The sequence below is a fragment of the Chamaea fasciata genome, unplaced genomic scaffold (genome assembly GCF_029207755.1).
Source record: "Chamaea fasciata isolate MVZ Bird 193981 ecotype frontalis unplaced genomic scaffold, bChaFas1.0.hap1 SCAF_5, whole genome shotgun sequence".
NCBI lineage: Eukaryota > Metazoa > Chordata > Aves > Passeriformes > Sylviidae > Chamaea > Chamaea fasciata.
The window spans coordinates 11942791-11961421 of NW_027094090.1; the positions used below are offsets into that span (position 1 = coordinate 11942791).

The 18631-nt window shown below is 38.3% G+C and overlaps 1 protein-coding gene across 1 annotated transcript in view; it reads right to left on the reverse strand.

The window, feature by feature from the left end:
• RSBN1L (round spermatid basic protein 1 like) overlaps positions 1-18631 on the reverse strand; it is a 47179-nt gene that overhangs the window by 12370 nt on the left and 16178 nt on the right. Inside the window, exon 3 of the mRNA XM_066182816.1 lies at positions 11465-12108. Coding sequence (XP_066038913.1) covers positions 11465-12108 — 644 coding nt within the window. The remainder of the gene's footprint in view (positions 1-11464; positions 12109-18631) is intronic.

An 18631-nucleotide genomic window follows, 5' to 3' on the forward strand; every position in this document is an offset into this window, starting at 1 on the left:
GCTGAACTCTGAGTTACAAGTAATTTAACTCTAAACATCTCCTCTGCTACTCATCCTCTCCAGTACCACCTCTTCCCGAGCACATTAACTGGAGCAAATTACAACAGTGAACACAAGGCTCATAAAGAGTTGTACAAAAAGCAAGACAATGATCATCACTCCTCCATTTTTGCTGTGCTAGCACATCTTGTGCTCCCTTCAGACTTTACCAGCTGTAACATTCACCTCTCATGAGAAATCTTCTACTGTGAAATTCGAACAGAAACACATATTGTTTAAAGGCTTTTTTCAACAATCTGATCTGTTGTGTTAGATCACCAAAATACTCAGGCATGAGATTGATGAGGATCATGTCCACTTTAAGCTTCTGATTTCCTATTTAGCAGGCTGAAAGACACAGTGGCATTATGAGATGAAATACAAAGAGAACAGAACACAGGAAAGAGCAGATGGATTACTGCACACACCAAGTAAGACTCTGGACATTCTGCATCCAAAGCAAGAAGAGTAAACAAGTGCAAGGAAAAGTTAATGAAATACTGCTTAGCTATGCTCCTCACCCAAACAGACCATCAGCATTCCTAGTAGTTATGGCAGTGCAGAGGAGAATTGACAGCAGTTCCTGAAAATAAAGCATGCAACAACACCGCCTGTCTGACATACTCAACCAATGTAGCCAGATTTTTCCAGAAATGCAGAACCAAACACTGTTCCCATCTCACAGTCATCTCTCATTACTTCCAGCAAACCAGATTTATGGCTAAAAGTAGCATTTTACAAAATGTCTTAGCTAATGCTACAGCAAGCCATCACAGACACACTGAAAAGAACAGCCCAATAATAATCCCCTGTTCCTCAAATCCTTAGTCATACATTCCTGCAGGGCTTTTTTTGCAGAGACAGCTGGTGATTTTGTGATGAAATATCACAAAACATTCATTTCTGCTGAATCTGCATCAGCTCAGTCCTCAGCTATAGCTGCAGTGCCACAAAGCATCAGGAGCTTGTACAACTACGGCAACAAGCAAGAACCCTAAAACCACTTTCTGAAGCTACAGACACCCACAAATCTGTGACACTTTATTAAAAAGCCTAACATGCAAAAGGATGTTTCTTCCACTGACATAAGTAGCTTAGTATTTCACCACTCCAGTCCAGGATATTGAGATGCTGTTTCCAGCTACAGCCCTGATTAAAGAGAATCATTTTTCTGTCTTTTCCCATGCTTCCTTATGCTACCTACTACCACTCTCTCAAGTAACAAGTGATAAGAGAAAATGGCCTGAAGTTGTGCCAAGGGAGGTTTAGATTATATATTAAAAACACTTCACCAAAACGGTTCTCAAGCACTGGAGTAAGATGCCCAGGGAAATGTTGAGTCACCATCCCTGGAGGCATTCAAAAGACAGGTAAATGTGGAATTTATGGACATGGTTTAGTGATGGATTTGGCATGACTGGGTTAACAGCTGGACTCTTAAAAAGGTCTACCTGTCTCTTCCACCCTAAATTATTTTATCATTCACATAGAACATGATAAGCTGGTTGTGAAACTGCTCCAAGCGAAAACCCTAAAAATTCTCCTAAAAATACTAACTTAAAGCTTGGAAAAGCTGTGAAGCTTCCAGCTGAATCAACCCACCCATTTGGCTTATAAACCACTAGGTGTTGGTAATGAAACATCAAGTCAACAAAGTATTTAGCTACAGCATAATGCTTGCATTAAGAGGGATCAATTAAGTAATTTTTCATTTGTTCCCAAAAAAGACCATGCCACTGAAAGTTAAAACTGAAAAATGAACACAACTTTTTCAAGCATTGTTTGTCCAACCCCCTTCACTCCCAGCTTTCCTGATCAACCACCCTACCCTTGACCAGGAGGTACAATTGCTTCTCAAGATCCAGCTTAGGAAAAGAAACACCAACATGAATGCTTAAATAACATCAAAGTTACAAATAATGAGTTGTTTCTTTTAAGACCATATTCAGAATCACATCATTGCCAATACAGAATGAAATGTTTGAGTGATTATGAACCCTGTAGTAGCTTAACTCCAGGCAGCAGATACTGATCTTACAGCCCCTGCTCACTCAGCTGCCACAATGGTGAGACATGGGAGAGAACAGGAAAAGCAAGGAAATGGATGGCTCCAGATAAACACTTTATTTCAGCCAAGAGGAAACCAAAGAAGAAAAACCACCAAGTGGTGTTTTCCACCACTCACCAACTTCCACAGAGTGATGCCAGTAGTCCCAAGCAATAGGCACCTTCCAGCCACCCATCAGTCCTGCCAGGATTTTTTGCTGAGCATGATGTTACACAGCACAGAATATCCTTGCAGCCAAATGGGACCAGCTGTCGCAACCATGTCCCCTCCCAGCTCTTTGCCCACCCCAGCCTACTCACCAAGAGGGTCCTGGAAGCCTTGACACTCTGCCAGTAATGCTCAGCAACAGCCAAAACACCAGTATGTTACCAACAGTTTTAGTCACAAACCCAAAACACGATCCACAAATAAAATTAATCCATCCAGACCCAGTATAAACCAGTATAAACAGGAAATAAATCCATGTTGGTGATCAACAGGGAAGATTTGCTCACTCTTGTCCCTTCTTTCCTCACAGCATTAGGTCCTCTGAAGATGGACAGGGAGCAAGTCTAGGCAACTGATCTGAATTTAATCCAGGAATTACCTAAAAAAATTCTCAATTTTAGAAAATAATAAATAAAGACACATCATAAATACTAACGCCTCACCAGAAAGAACAAGAGAGTTTGAAAGATGAAGCAGCTGTGGGCATGTGAAAAACAACTCCTGTATCATCTCTTCCATGAACTGGGTTGTAGCATCCTAAACTCTATTCTTAGAGAAGACGTTAATGTTTGCACTACATTACCTCAGAATTGGCTAAAGATTTAGACAAGCAGGTATAAAAAAGTGAGGAGCTAATTTTCACTCATTCCCAACTAAAGACTGCTACTAAGTAATAGTGTGAAAACACCAAAACCTCCCATTGATGTTAGATCAATGACCAACAAAATTAATCCTAATAAAGACAATAACCACATGAATATAACCTATGGCATATTAGATAACAGCAACGTTTTCCCTTCCTTTTACTGTCAGTATCCTTTGGCTGGTTTGTTCAAAGGAAGAGAAATAGATTCCTCTATACATTTCTAAACTCACAAAAACGATATTGATGTCCTAAAATCAGCACTTACCAAATTCCATATTAAATTATACACTGACCGCAGAAAAAAAAGACAAAGCTTTTATATAGATATACACACACACATATATACACCTTCTAAAAATTAATCTTCCCAGATGTAACTTCACAGCTTACAGTGTGACTTGGTTTTTAGAATTTTACAGACTTGCTGAAAACTGGAACAAAAAAAAAATCAAGGACATGCTGCTCTTCTAGCATGTGGTCAGGCATGAATACACACAAATCACCAAGAACACGCAGTGTAATACTCTGGACAGGTAAAAGAGATAGAAACATATAAAATAATAAATATGACATCCTAACTTCTTTCTTCTCATGTAGCTTACATCTGAAGTATGTCACCTAAAAACACACAAAAGGAGACTGTCATTTTCTTGCACCACAGTAATGGAAAATTGTGACAGTAAAACCACCACTGGATCCACAATCGGTAAAACTTGTGAATTATCTGCCCCTGTGACTCGCATGGGCTCAACTGATTTTTTAATGCAATAGCAAATGTTTTGACAGAAATGTCTTGGTGTCTGACAAGAATCTGAATCTAGATGCAAAAATACATGTATTATATATAAATACCAAAAAAATATTTGAGCATTATCATCTGACAAATGGAAACATTTTTGACATTACATGTTAAAGATTTTGTAATCTTTGAGTAAGTCACAAAGTAGAGGGGAAAATCCAAAGAAACAATGCATTTCAAGAGAGGAATTTTAAAAACGTAAACTGGGGCAAGTAACAATTGAATTTCTATTTTTAACATAGTAGGGTGTAGCTTCTTGTGGGGTTTAGATGGAGGAGTTTTTTTCTTAACTGAAACTTTTTAATTTTCCTCCTAGAATTTTAAGGTTTAAATTTATTTCAATTTTTCACCTTTAAAACCAAAAAAGTCTGGAAAAACAGTCCTCAGAAAATAAATAAACAACAAACAAAATCATCCACCAACTGAACTCAAAATAATTTCAAGAAACCCACGAAGTCCCACCAAAGACCCACAAAAAACCCCAAAAACATGACACCACCTAAGAATATGCAAGGACACTGAGGGAATAGAGGAGTTTGCTACACAAGTGCAGAAGCAATGCACTTACACACTGGTATCTCAGAACAGAAAACATCTAACTTCAAAGTCAGTGTTAATGTCAAACGCTACAGCCATGAAGAGGCCATTACCATTCCTGCACATTTGGTACATTACAATAAAGTGCCCAAGTGGTTTTCTGTTCCTTGCCAACTTCATTCAAATCCTTAAATGCTTCCTTATACTTCCAGTTTCAAATGGGAGCCAACACTGAACAAATACTCAACAAAATTGCTCTGATTTTACAACTACTCCTTAATCTGGCTGGTTTTTACTATTAAACCACACATACTTCATACTACTACTTTCACCTTTTCTCCCTTTTTTAGGTCAGGGTTTTGGTATCAGAACGGGATGTCTTGACACTTCTGGCATTACCCAATTGTCATTAAAAACCATATTTCAACAAACAGTATTTCCCAACTGGAAGTTTCTGGAAATGCAATCTCAAGATTTTTACTGCATTATTAGTTTCACCAGCATCCTTTTACCACTGTAAAAAGTGTGTAAATCTTCATCACCTGACATGTTTCATCTTGCATATGAAATCCTCAAATAATATCATGGATAGACTTTACGTCATCCAGAAGGAAAAAAAACCAATAAGTAGGCTTTATTTTGGAGGAATTGTAAGAGCAAGAAACTAAAAAATGTTATACCTTTTTAATAACTAACCAAACATTTGATCTGCTTAAAAGCAAGAAGCAAATTCTATTGAAAATAAAGTTCTACTGAAAACTACTGAAACATGACTGAAAAGGCACAGTTCCAGTAGAAAAGAATTCTTTCTAGAACATGGGAAAATAACACAATATATAAGAAATAGATACTGCACAAATCTTTAATGATAAGGAAAAGAAGCACTAACCAATTTGAGATTTTCTTTAAAAAAATATTTTCAGCAATTCCCCTCAAATACTAAAGGAACTAGTGATTTCAAGGAGGATTTCACAAATTAAAAAATTATTAAACAGCAAAAACCTCTCTGCAAAAGAACTGTTAAAGAGCTAAACAAGGACAGCAAGAAGATAATACTAAAAGAGGCTAAAAGAGAAGGGGAATGACAAGCTCTGTGTGCAGAACCCGAAAAGGTGAGGACAACCCCCCACATAAAGTCACACCACAAACATGAACTATCATTACTATCACAGGCCTTCCTCTAAAATACTTACGCATTAATAACTGACTATTCAGTGTCCATCACAGCTAACATGGCAACATGAATTTATTCCCAACTGGGAACAAAAAACAACAGAAATTATTTCCCTGAAGATGTAATTGCCTGTTGTTATAGAATGGGGCTGACTGTGTAGACCCATAGTCATTCTTGAGCTACCTCTGACACGTTTAAACAATGCAATTCGCCAACTCAGCAATAAAATCAATACCTCAAGAGTAGTTAAGTAGTTCTGCTGGATTAATAAAACAAACTGAACTCACCAGTTGAAGAAGAACCACATCTTGGCACAAAAACACGCAGCTGGGAGGAAAGGAGGACTAAGGACATTTTCTTTTAGCAGCAGCAGCAGGTACCAGATTGGCTCTGGCCATTTGTCTAACTGCACACTGTAAAGTTAGAGTGACTTAAAGTGAATAGGCTGAATGATATGCATCCTCTCAAAAGGACAAAGGCAGTAAGGGAAATCAAGACAAAGCCTTAATAAATGAATGAGAACTCCATGCTGTGTGGTGCAGTTGACACAACGGAAGGAAGGGATGCCATCCAGAGGCTTTAAAGATGGGCCTTGTGAAGTTCAACAGGCCACGTGACAGAAGGTCCTGCATGTGGGTTGGGACAATCCCAAGCACAAATACAGCATAGAGAATGAACTGAGAGCAGCCCTGGGGAGAAAAACTGGGAGTGCTGGATGGATGCTGGGGGATGAGAGGCTTGTGCACTTGCAGCCCAGAAAGGCAAACATGTCCTGGGCTGCCACCCCAGCAGTGTGGGCAGCAGGGCAAGGGAGGGGATTCTGCCCCTTTGCTCTGTGAGATCCCACCTGCAGTGCTGCACCCAGCCCTGGGGACCCAGCACAAAGAGGACATGGACCTGTTGGAGCAAGTCCTGAGGAAGGCCATGAAGATGATGAGATGGCTGAAGCATCTCACCTCTGCAGACAGACTCTTCATAGACAGACTGGAGTTGTTCACCCTGGGGAAGATGCTCCAGGGAGACCTTAGAGCAACCTTCAAGTAGCTGAAGGAGACGAGAACTGGAGAGGGGCAGTGTACAAGGGCATGTAGTGACAGAACAAGGTGGAATGGCTACAAATTGGAAGAGGGCAAGTTAAGCTACTATAAAGAATTTCTTTGCTGTGAGGGTGGTGAGGCACTTGAACAGATTGTCCAGGAAAGTTATGGATGGTCCATCCTGGGAAGTGCTCAAGGCCAGGCTGGATGCAACCTGTATAGTGGAAGGTGTCCCTGTCCCTGGCAGGTAGCTGGAACTAGATGCTCTTTGAGGTCCCTTCCAACACAAACCATTCCATGATTCTAACTCAAAACCACAAAACAAGTTCTTCAGATCTGGAAGACAGTAACACACCATCTTAAAGAAACAGGTGTCAAGAGAAGACAGAGCAGCTAGAGACAACTTAGCCTAATTCAAATTTACAGGAAAAAACACTTAGCTAGATACAACTATCTAGGTAGTCTAGAAAATAACATAGTAAAAACTAATTAACATGGTCACATTAAAGAAACCCCAGAAAAACAACGGAAACAATCAAGTCAAACTAACCTTTCTAACTATGACTGGATAGGCTTGTTTAGAGGACCAGTGGATATCGTGACATTTCCATTGTGCTCCAAAAACTGCTACAGAAACACGGTCTAGTAAGAGCAAACCATGGGCAATTTTGCCTGTGCCCACATAACTATCTAAATCTGAGGCAGGCAGCAAGGATCCTTCCTTTGAAGGCAGTGTCTCCTCACAAAACACACAGGTATCACAACACTGCAAGTCCATTACAGGAAAGGATCAAAATTAACAAGACCTTGAAACTGGAGAGGGGGTCTGAATGCAAAGGATGTAATTCAGTTTAAACAAAAGCAAGAACTACACTCACATACATATTTAATGAACCGCATACACCTGAAAAAGGAAGTGACTCAATTAGCAGGAACTGCTGCTACAGCAGATCACAAACTGCTCTGAAAAAGGAACAAATAGATATAAGAGCAATAATTTGCAAGACACTGGCAGCGATCTTCTCACGGTCTTTGACATCAATAAACCAGGCAGACACTGTCTATTTTTAGTATTGTGTATTAAGAAAAAAATATGGATGACTGAAACATAAGGGGAGACCACTAAGACTAATAAGGGTATAACATGTGATCACAGACTGAAATAACTCAAAATACTTGATCTAGGGAGAAGGAAAAAAGCAGCTGTTAAGCAATCAAATACAGAGAAAACTGAATGAAAAGGATAAATTGTTTGCCTTGTCCACTAAAGAGCAGAATAAAAGGATAAAAGGTCAAACAAGGAAAAAAATGATTTTACAACAGAATTCTTTAGAACGAGTGGAATCACCTTGAGATCTCCTGCAAATACATCAGACAAGGACTTGTCAATTATGGCTTTAAAAGACTCCATCTTGTTTTGCAGCAGAGGAATCATTTGGTACTGTGCAGCATTTTACTTCATCTGTACCAAGAAGTTCCCTCTGATGCAAGACAGTAAAATCAATGCACTAAGCATTATTCCTATTAAATATCAACTGCAAGCTTTGGGGTTTCAGCACAGCAATAAAAACTTACACTTGCCCAGCATGAGGAAAATAATAACAAGTTCAAAATATTAACATTTGTCACAACAGCACTAAATAGCTTAAATGAAGTGATGTAAGCTGCAAGTAGGTGGCAAAAGCTGATTATTTACGTTCTTTAAAATCCTCATAAGAACTTAACAAGATTCATGGCTATCGGGTAACTGATGCAGCTGTTGCCATGTACACAAATACACAGACCAGGGAAGATGGAGCTACAAGATAGTTTTTCACCACCTAGAGGACTGACTTACTGGCTACAAGGATATCCAGACTAATTTCATTTTGCCCAGTTACAGAAACAGTCTGACTAACCCTTGCAGTCAGTTCAGAAAGAGCTGTTCCACTAATGCCAAAAAATTTTAAGGAATACTCAAGCATAGGCTCAAGATGGATGATGAAAAACTCCCCAGTTCCTCTCCCTGCAAAATTTAAAAGCTAATTCTCATTAGAAAGAACCAGTTTCAAATTCATCTCTCCTGCACCTGCTGTAAACACTCTCACAGATCTGTGCCCCTTACAATCTCCTAACACGTAAAATTACATTACTCCCACCTGACACGTGTATTGGAAGCAAGCTGCAAGGTGTTAGTTTTCAACTCTTCAATTGTGAAAACTAAGTCAATTACTTGACAGATGGAGACCTTCGAGGTAAACTTAGGAGGACTCCAACTTGACCTCAGCAACAGAATTTACTGTGCAATCTGCCTCTTGTCACAGAACTTGATGATTTAGAAATACACACGACTTGAAACCAAAAAATTCCAAATCTCTCACAAAACAGGAGGTGTAAGATTGAGTAGTAACGAAAGGACCAACGTGAAAAACAGAAATTGATGAAACACTCTATAATGCTTTCCATTTCAGGCTTAGCACAGCCTTCATTCTCCTTTCTATAATACTTTTTCAAATCTTTTTAAATACTTACATTTGTCAGATTGATTACAAGTGGTACATGAGCTCTGAGAAACTACCAAGGAACCTCTTGTACCATACTGAGCTTCATTTCAGTGTTTAAGTTAAAATTAGCAAAGGAATACCCAGGTTTCTTAAAGCTGATGAAGTCCAAGATACATACTCAAAGCAGACTTGATAAAATCAATTTCCTACTCAGTCCTCAGAAAATAAATCCCGTTCTTGAGAGAAATAACTGTATTCTCTCAAAATACAGTAATTCCTCAACTGAGGCTATACAACAACTGCTAGACATTGCTCAGGCTGCTCAGCACAAGGAATACCACAGCACAAAGCGTGGGCAATGCAGGAACAGAAAACTAAATACATTTAAAGTTTCATCAAAATATACTGCAACAAGACATTAGAATCCCTTTGAAAGATTCACAAAGAACTTAGTGAGACAGGATAATGTTCTCCATCTGCACAAAATGTAACAAGTCAAAAAGGAGAATATAAAGCTAACAAAACATTTTAACTGTAGCAGACCACATTAAAATAAAAAACAAAGTAAACAGCCAAAATAAAACAAAAAGAAGAAAATCATAAGAAAATACACAAGGCAACCAAGATTCTGACTTCAATATTCCAGGAAACAGGAATGTTGCACAGAAGACAAGTCTGATGTTGGCCTATACATGTTATTTATATACCATATACCCCTTAGTTATCAAAAATTCAAGGAGCCAAGCATTTTCTGTCAAGAAACCAAACTGAGAAGTGATAAAATGCCACAAAAACTAAGGAAAAATATTAGGGAACAGAAAGGAAAAGAAGATACCAGAACTAAACCTCCACCAAGTAAAATATAGCTTAGACCATAGAGGTGATCAATTGAAGACTGTAATAACACAGTTCAGTTTCTTTCACCTACCACAGCCTCTCTCTGTTCCTCCTTCACTTACACAAAAATGGGGAATTATGATTTCAACCGCAACTAACACAGTACTGGTTTAACTACAGCTGTTGATGTTACCATTGTAATACAAATTTAATCCATCCTTTTAGTAAAATAATTTTATTGTAATTTACAACAATAAAATTTGGGCTTTTCTTAACTATTTCTTTAGGGCAAGTACTAGCACACAGCTATATCTGCGTTAATGCTACCCAAGACAACCAGCTGCATTTAAGGAACATACAAGGCCAGATCCATCTTTTCTTATATAAAATGGCCAAAGATAGAGCAGCTCTGGAGAGTTGCCCATCATATGTTCTGTGATTTTTGTTATTGATGATTCAGTTTACATACTCAAGAAAAACCGTGACTGTAGTTTACAGAATATTCATATTCCATGGCAGTAGATATTTTCTCAGCCAGCACTGTAACTTTTCTCTTGCAGCAACATTTTAGTTCTGCATATCCTTGTGGATAACACACACCTGAAATTTGCCAATACATGCAAGTGTTCTATGCAAGTGTTTATGCAGCCACAGGGGAAAAAAAGGCATGTTTTTCATGAAAAATAAGACGGTGTAACTTGCACTTGAACTCCTAACTGTCTCAAAAATGAAGATTAAAATAATTTAAAACTGATCCATACAACATCTAAGTTCACAAATAAGGGAGTTAAAAGGATAATTGTGAGATAAAGTTGACATAATTAAAAACAGGATTGAGTTTCTGCATAAATTGTTTCATACTCACTGTAGGGGCTTTCTGCAATAACCTTATCATCAAGGTGAGAATCGGACAGATTTTTTTTTTCCCTGAAAACCAGTGCTATAAATAATTTCTGTGCAAGAGAAATGTATGTTCTACAGCAAGTTAATAAACAGCAAAGGTGATGTTTAATCAGCAGCTGTTCAGAGAGTAAACTGTAATTTCTCTCAAAAAAAATTAAAATAAAAAACATTCAAAAGCTGCTAGTCATTCTACCATGTAACTTGAGAGCTCTCCAGAGAATCCTGCCAAGTGAGGAGAAATGCAAAGGGCTAAGGACCAAATCAGTAGCCACATTAACCCCCAAGTCCTTCTTTAAGGATGGATTTAGAAAACCCAAACTACAAATGAAGGTAATTTAACTGTGCCCTACACAGGTTTTTAGGTATAACACTGTATTAAAGCATTTCAGTTTTACAACAAAGTTCATACAGATAAACTACTGTTCAGACACCCAGGAAGCCACAGCTAAACCATTTCAACCAAAACTCATGGTTAATCTTCAGCAACAGAAACAAATCCAAAGAAACCTACACACACAAGCATGCAAACACTTGCCCTCCCACCAAAAATCATGTCTCTTCTCATCTTCAACAACGCAGAAGTGACTTATTAAAGAAATCCCTTGTTTCTAGTCTTCTGTGTCATCCACACAGCAGCACTAATAGCAACTACTCTAAAAAAAAAAAAAAAAATCTGTTCACAGTTGTTTGAAACGATTATATGACTTTAGAAAGGAAAATGCATAACCTCTTACCTGAGCATGAAAATTTGACATAGTCGTTGTCTCTATATCTTTCTTTCCCAAAATCTCCATTTTCACTGGTGAATTGGGAAAATTAAACGAAAAGTAGTCTAAAAAGTCAGGTAAATAAGTAGCTGCCCCATGAACAATACCCATTACATAATAAGCTGCACAGTTTTCATTTTCACTAAAAACCAGACCCACAAACTCTTCTGCAAACCTCTCCATCTCCACAGGAGACAAGTGGGAGAGTTCATTACTGTAGGCATGGATAACTGATGCACCTCCGTTAGGCTGGTGCTCAATATGAATCAGCTGTTTGAACTCCAATGTGTCCAACCTTTTGAGTTTATTTTGAACCCGTGGCTCCTTTAACGAGACAAATGGAAACTCACTGTTCTCTGGTATCTTGGACTCACAGTCCTTCTTGGGATCCATATTTTTCCCATTGAAATCCTTAAGATGATCATCTATGATGCCTTTGGCTTCCTGATCCTCAATATCAGAAACCAATCCTGAGCATATGGTCTGAATGGATTTGCTGTACATTTTTGGACGCTTCCTCTTCTCGTTCTCTTTATGTTTCTTTTTCTTTTTCTTCTTAACTTTTTTAATCTGTAGCTCTTCTGCATTGGCTTTTGGTTTCTCCTTCCCACCTGTTGAGAGTTTTAAAAAAAGGTCTCTTAAGGACATTTTTACACAAAATATGTATTTAAAGATTAGGATTCAAAGTCACCAAAACCCTCACCATGGCACACAGACCAGAGACCAAAAGCAAGGGTCACAATGCGTACATTACCAAAAGCGAGGAGGGTAAGAGACACCTGCCACGGTCACATTGCAACTGATAAATAAGCTGAGACAACAAGGGAAAGACGACACAATAACCCAAGTCTCCCAAGGCTGCTTTCATGATGAGTAGCAGTCCATCATTCCCTCTAGCTGGTCGTTAGCAGTTTCTGTCCCATGAAGTCCAGAGACATCACAGGACAGCAGCCCAAGACAAGAGGTTTACAAACCATCCATGGATATGAACCCACAGCAGCAAGCTGCCCACGAGATGCCACTGCCAGAACTGACCTTGTCTGATGGACTTCTTGACATGGTCATTCCTTCACAACTAGATAAACTTTGTTGGAGAAGTACATGTGGGAACATCTAAAATCTGATCCCATACATATTATAAACAAAATTTAAACAAAAGACACATTAAAGAAAATGCGCATAAAAAAGAAACTAGCTTCAAGTTCACAAAACATACACGACAAAGTGAAAACAAACTGTCCTAAATGTCCAAAACGCAGAAATTACTCATTTGGGGATAACACATTCAAGTGATTCCCAAGGTAAATGTTCTCACTTGTTTTAAACAAGTAAGGGGTTTTTTTTTGCAAGTAATAGAAGTGGTAGCCAAAAAAACTTTAGCACTACGCTGTCCTAAGATCACACAGTCAAAATGATTTAGCACATAGTAAAATGAAGTTAATGGGTATGCTTCAGCAAAACATTATAATCACACCAGCGATTCAAGACCAGCATGTTCAAACACAGAAGCTTTGAAGTTTAAAAATTGAGTATTTCATTGCAAGACTAAGCAATATGAAATTCTTTGCAAGAGTTAAGTTAGCCAGTTTCTACTACTAGGTCGCAGTAGACTATTTACAGGTTGCCATTCTCCACCCAAGTAACTTACAAGAGTCCTTTAAAAAAAAAAAAAAAAAAAAAAAAAGTGAGACCAGAACTGCTGGTGCATGGAATCACAAATTCTTGCTGATGATTAAGAGGTTGGACGTGGAAGATGCAGATACTGGAAAGGAAAAAAAGCAATTAAGACACTTGGTTCGAGTCTCCTGAGGTTTGTGACAGCCGCTAAAAACTTCTGGGATTCCTGAAGTGGAGGCAGATTTAGTTATCTCCTTGAATTCTATTTTCTCACAGAGAGGGGAAGGAGAAGTGCCCTGAGGTCACCTCATTTCTTATTTAGCCCAAACAAGGAAGTGGATTCTAGGATTTCTTAACCTAATCCACACAGTTAATAACTACAAAGACTTCCTTCACTCAGAATCAGAATCAGATTTAACATGGCACACTCTCTGAACACAACTTCACTTTTAGCTAACTAAGTTCAACTGCCAAAAGGCAGAGTATCTTCATGGAACTCTGTCCTTTCTTAGGCTAAATTTAATGTAAACCCAGCATCAAACCTCTGCAACAGGACTGCTTCAGCTAGTAGCTGCAATATTCACCACTTCTTTGTTAATATCTTCTTTCCATCACCAGAGTCTTTAAGTCTAGTGGGCATGAAAAGACCAGGAAGAGCAGCAAAAGATGCTCAACAACTAAGTACCTCAACCTTAGAGGAATGCTGAAAATAGTTCATTCAGGGTGGCAGGGTCCTTGTGTGTAGTGCCATCACCTGACAAAAATCACCTACTGCTACATTCTGGGGTACTGCAATGGTGTCATTATGGCACCTGCTAGAGTCAGCAGGAAATAAAACAAAGAAATGGTTTATGACAGTGGGAAGTCAAGTACTGCAGGCTTTGAAAGCTCAATGCAAAACTCAAAATACAGACTCACACATTTTTCCCTTCCTCCTTACTACAGGAACGCACAATCTGAAAGCATCCACGAGTATAAAGGCATTGCACACCCTTTAAAAATGCTATAACTTAGCATTTTAAAATTGTTTCCGTCTAAATATGAACATTTCTTGCTATACCGATGGAGATCACAAAGAAGTCAAGCATTCTGCAGATCTTAGTTTGAATATACAGACTATGGAATTCTAGCACCAAGTACTAGAGCAAGGTGATGCAGGGGGAAGGAGTTACCTGCCAACCCACTTCACTTGCTTTTAAATGGAGCTCAGATTTTTGTTGAAACTAGTCACTCACATCTGAGACATCATGCATGGGAGGGAAAGGATGGAAAGTTATATTTACTGGGGTTCAATCAGAGTAATATAAATGGCAACAAACTTCAAGGCAAGAAGCTATTTGCTGTGGTAAAAGCCAAATTGCTCTCTCCTACTTGAGCATGTTTGTAATCACCAAAGAAAATCCTAAGACAACCGAAGATCAGCATCTGTATGTTCTTCCTGAACATCCAGCTATTAAATTACATTCCATCATTACTAGCTGAAATGTAAAGTACTTATATAATAGATGGGTATGAATGAGTATCTGTGCAAAACAACAAAAAGTATTGACTTCCAGAAGTACAAGGAGGAGTATCTGATTTCCCCTTTCAATCTGTCCCATTCCTTTTGATTTGATCTTCTGAGAAGTTTTACTAACAATCAATTTCATGTAACTGCTCCTGTAATATGTGGTGGCAGTTTCTTTAATCCATCATTTAATGTATTTCAAGGATGCAGTTATGCAATAAAATTTTAAAAAAACTAACCAAACAAAAAATTTCCACTATTAAACAACAAAACAGACTTCCTTAAAGAGATGGTCAATGCCCCGAGGCAGTCAGTGTTGAAGAGGCGTTAGAACAACACCCTTAACAACACGGTTTAACTCTTGGTCAGCCCTGAAGCAGTCGGGCAGTTGAACTGGATGATCACAGTAGGCCCCTTCCAACTGAAATAGTTGATATTTTCTAATCAGTGAGCAGCACTCAAAAGACCACAGTCGTGGTCTTGAAAGCACTGGTGCCTTTAAAACAGAAACAACATAGATGGAATGTAAATCAGTCTCAAGTTATGCAAAATTCACATGAAAAAATCCAAAAAGGTTTGTCTTCAAAACCAGTTGTAAACGTACTTTTTTTTAAAACTTGATATATACATCTATGGAAGCACTTAAAACCTTAGAAGGAATTACACTAAGACATTTTTAAGTGAAGAACATTTATCTTTCTCTCTGTTTTCACACCATCTCTAAAAAACCTTCAGAAGAGACAGAAGTTTCTAACCAGAGGAAAAAAAATAATTCTTTTTTGGGTATATAAAAGAAATTTTCTACTCCGCTTTAAATACACTGATTTTAATACAGACTGCTTTTACTTCTGAAGACAAGATAAAAGGGTTATGCCATTTACATATATATCAAGTATTACAATTCATCATTGCACACTTCTCAAATCACACCAGGTTGCAAAAATGATGCACACGATTTGAAACAAAAATAAGTATTTGCCCACAGCCCCTCACTTCTGGGCACAACTCTCTTCCATGGAATTTTTTGGATCGCATACATAGATATAAGAAGGATGGAACTGAGAAGACTTTTAATTCTGAAACACTTGGAAACCAAGAGAGCTACAACCACTGAAAGAACAAAAGGTTGTATAACAAAACAAAACCCACCACAAGATCTATAATGGTAGGCAGCAGGGCCCCCAAATTGCTACTTGCAACTGAAAGAGAGAAAAACGGTGTCTCTCCTTGGGAGACAAAACACGAATGCCATCTTCAAGGGTCTGAGCTACTGATGCCACTGAAGTGGAAAAAGCCTTAAAACACAGAAATCAAGATAAAAAGGATTCCAAATGGGCTTTTTTCAAAACATTTTTTTCAAAGAATTAAAGATTTCAAAAAAAATTGCATATCAACAAGAGTAAAACTTAGTTCTCTAAAACCACTTCAAGCAGGAATTAGGTAACACGACTTCAAAAACAGCTTAGTTGTTTTGAGCCTTTTTAAAATTCACGAGCTTTTGCTACTGCACTCACAACACAAGTTCTGTAAAAAGCTCCATTTCCCCACTAGCAGCATATGACATACATATGGAAAATTATTTTTATAGATACTTCACACACCACATTGCAAAGAAAAACATTTTAAAATCAAATTGTATATTGGAAGACTGAAAAAATGTGACATTCTTAATTATTAGTTCAGCCTTCAAATGGATATGACACAGCTGAGCAATATATGAGCTCGCTGCCAGATGATGCAAGCCCCCACTCTCCTGTCACTGCTCCTGGCACATAGTCCTGTACCACTGCTGCTACTGACTGATGCTTATCAATTGCACAGTAACTCAACGGCTCAGCAGAAAACTATCCACTCTGCTGCTAGACCAGTGACCCGGTTCACAGCACTGTCAGACAGGAAATAAAGCATACAGACCACTGGGAGCAGGATACAGGGAGTACCAGCACCCACCCTTCCTCGGGGCAGCAAACCACCTGGTCTGCTTAGCCACCCTGTCCCACACACCTTCCCCATCCACCCCAGCACTGAACAAAGTGAGGTTTTACAGGTTAAAAGAAGTCCTACCACCTCACCCGACAGTTTATTTATGAGACAGCATCAATTTCCTGGCAAACCTTAATAGATATTTTTGTAACCTGAACACTTGAACCTCTAAATTTAACAAAGAAGTTATAAAATTTACCTTTTAAAGGCAACATTTTAGTTCATTTAACTGTAATGTGGCTCAGACTACAATTTCCTCCAACTATCCTCTTACAATGAGTGCGGGTGGTGCTTGCTCTCCATACTGCTTTGACACCTGCATAAACCCAATTTTAGAATATTTATGTTCAATTATTTTAATGTAGAGACTATTTTAATGTAGAGACAGTTCTCCTGAAGAATACAAACAAAATGAAAAACTGATTTCTAGATGTATTTCTCAGTAAAGTTTGACTAGAATGTGACAGACAGAGAAGGAAGCACATTTCTAGCCTAAGGCTTCTGCTCTGATGAATTTCAAAGATCCACTCTGAAGTAATGTTTAAAGCTGCTCAGAAGCTGCCAATACTTAAGAGCAAAAGGAGTTAGCTTGCCAGAAAACTGGAACTGCTATCAGCAATGCCCAATAAATACTTTCTTCTTTTTCTTCTTCTGCATTATCAGTAGAGAGGAGCACAGAAATACACTCATTCAGTCACTCCTCTGCCGCATATATCAAAGTACTTAAAAGTAAAATGCACAGATTCTTCCAAAACCAGTAACAGTGCTTTGACACTTCACTAATGCCAAAAAGAAGAGCAGCTTTCCACATCTCTCTAGGGCAATAATCAAGTTGCTCCAGAGCAGATGTACAGAATTTGGTGAAGACATAAATAAGCAATTCAAAAGTTTAAATAAAGATCCCAACACAAGGCTGAGATATCCAAACTACTTTAAGTCTTATTTGGGAACAGCAGTGCAGTATTTGATGCAAGCTAATAGGATTCACCTCTTATTGCTGAGGCACACAGTGGCAAGCCAAAACTTCCAAGACAAGTGTTTCAGACAGTCTTCACCAGCACACACAGTACAGTTGTGTACATACATACATATACATACAACTCTTTGAGTCTAATTTCATACATTTTAAAGTGCATGGCATCTTTGTCTCCACGTGTCCTGAGATCCATTTAGACACAACAGGTACTAAACCTATAAACAAAAAGCTTTTTCCACCACACGGTTCAGGAACACGAGACAGAAGTTAACTATTTTCAGTTGTATCAAAAATATTTTATTTGGTGTGACTCACTGCCCTAGGACCCCAAGAATGAGAAATACCAGGGACAGGGGGTAGAAAAACCTTCAGCATCCCCACTTACAGGAACTTTCCTCTTTGACCTGTTGTTAAAAAGTAGACTGAGGTCACACTTTACTGGACTATAAAAAAAACAAAGAACAGCTGCTGCTCTTATTTGGCTTAGCAGTATCTGCACAACGACTGAGTTACAAAATTTGCACTGTATCAATAAAGAAATCAGAAGAACGGAAGTTATGTTCATTCTGTTCACACATGCACATACTCAGCAGTGTCAGAGCTAATGCTAAATAACTTTCAGCCATCTTCTAGGAACCAAGCTTTATGTACCATAAATAGAAAAATAATTCTTGCATGCACACATTCATAGGAATGGTAGATCTTTCAAGGTAAGTCAGCACACCTTATTTTTTGTGGTGCCATAATACCCCTGTCACTGTTAGTGACATGGGACTTACTACTAAGGACTGATACTAAAACTGTTCAAATTTTATGCAAGTAAGCCAATGCTTTGTTATTACAAGATGACACATACTTGTAATTGAAACTGATGCTAGACAGCCCAATCTCTGGTTAATTACAGATATCTTCCAAATGTAAGTTTTCACAAGAAGTCAGACATTACCTGAAATTTATTGTATGTTGTGTTTTGTCCATTTGATGTGTGCTTGATCATTTGATCTGAAATTTTAAATAAGCAGAGACCATAAAGTCTAATACTTTATTCAGT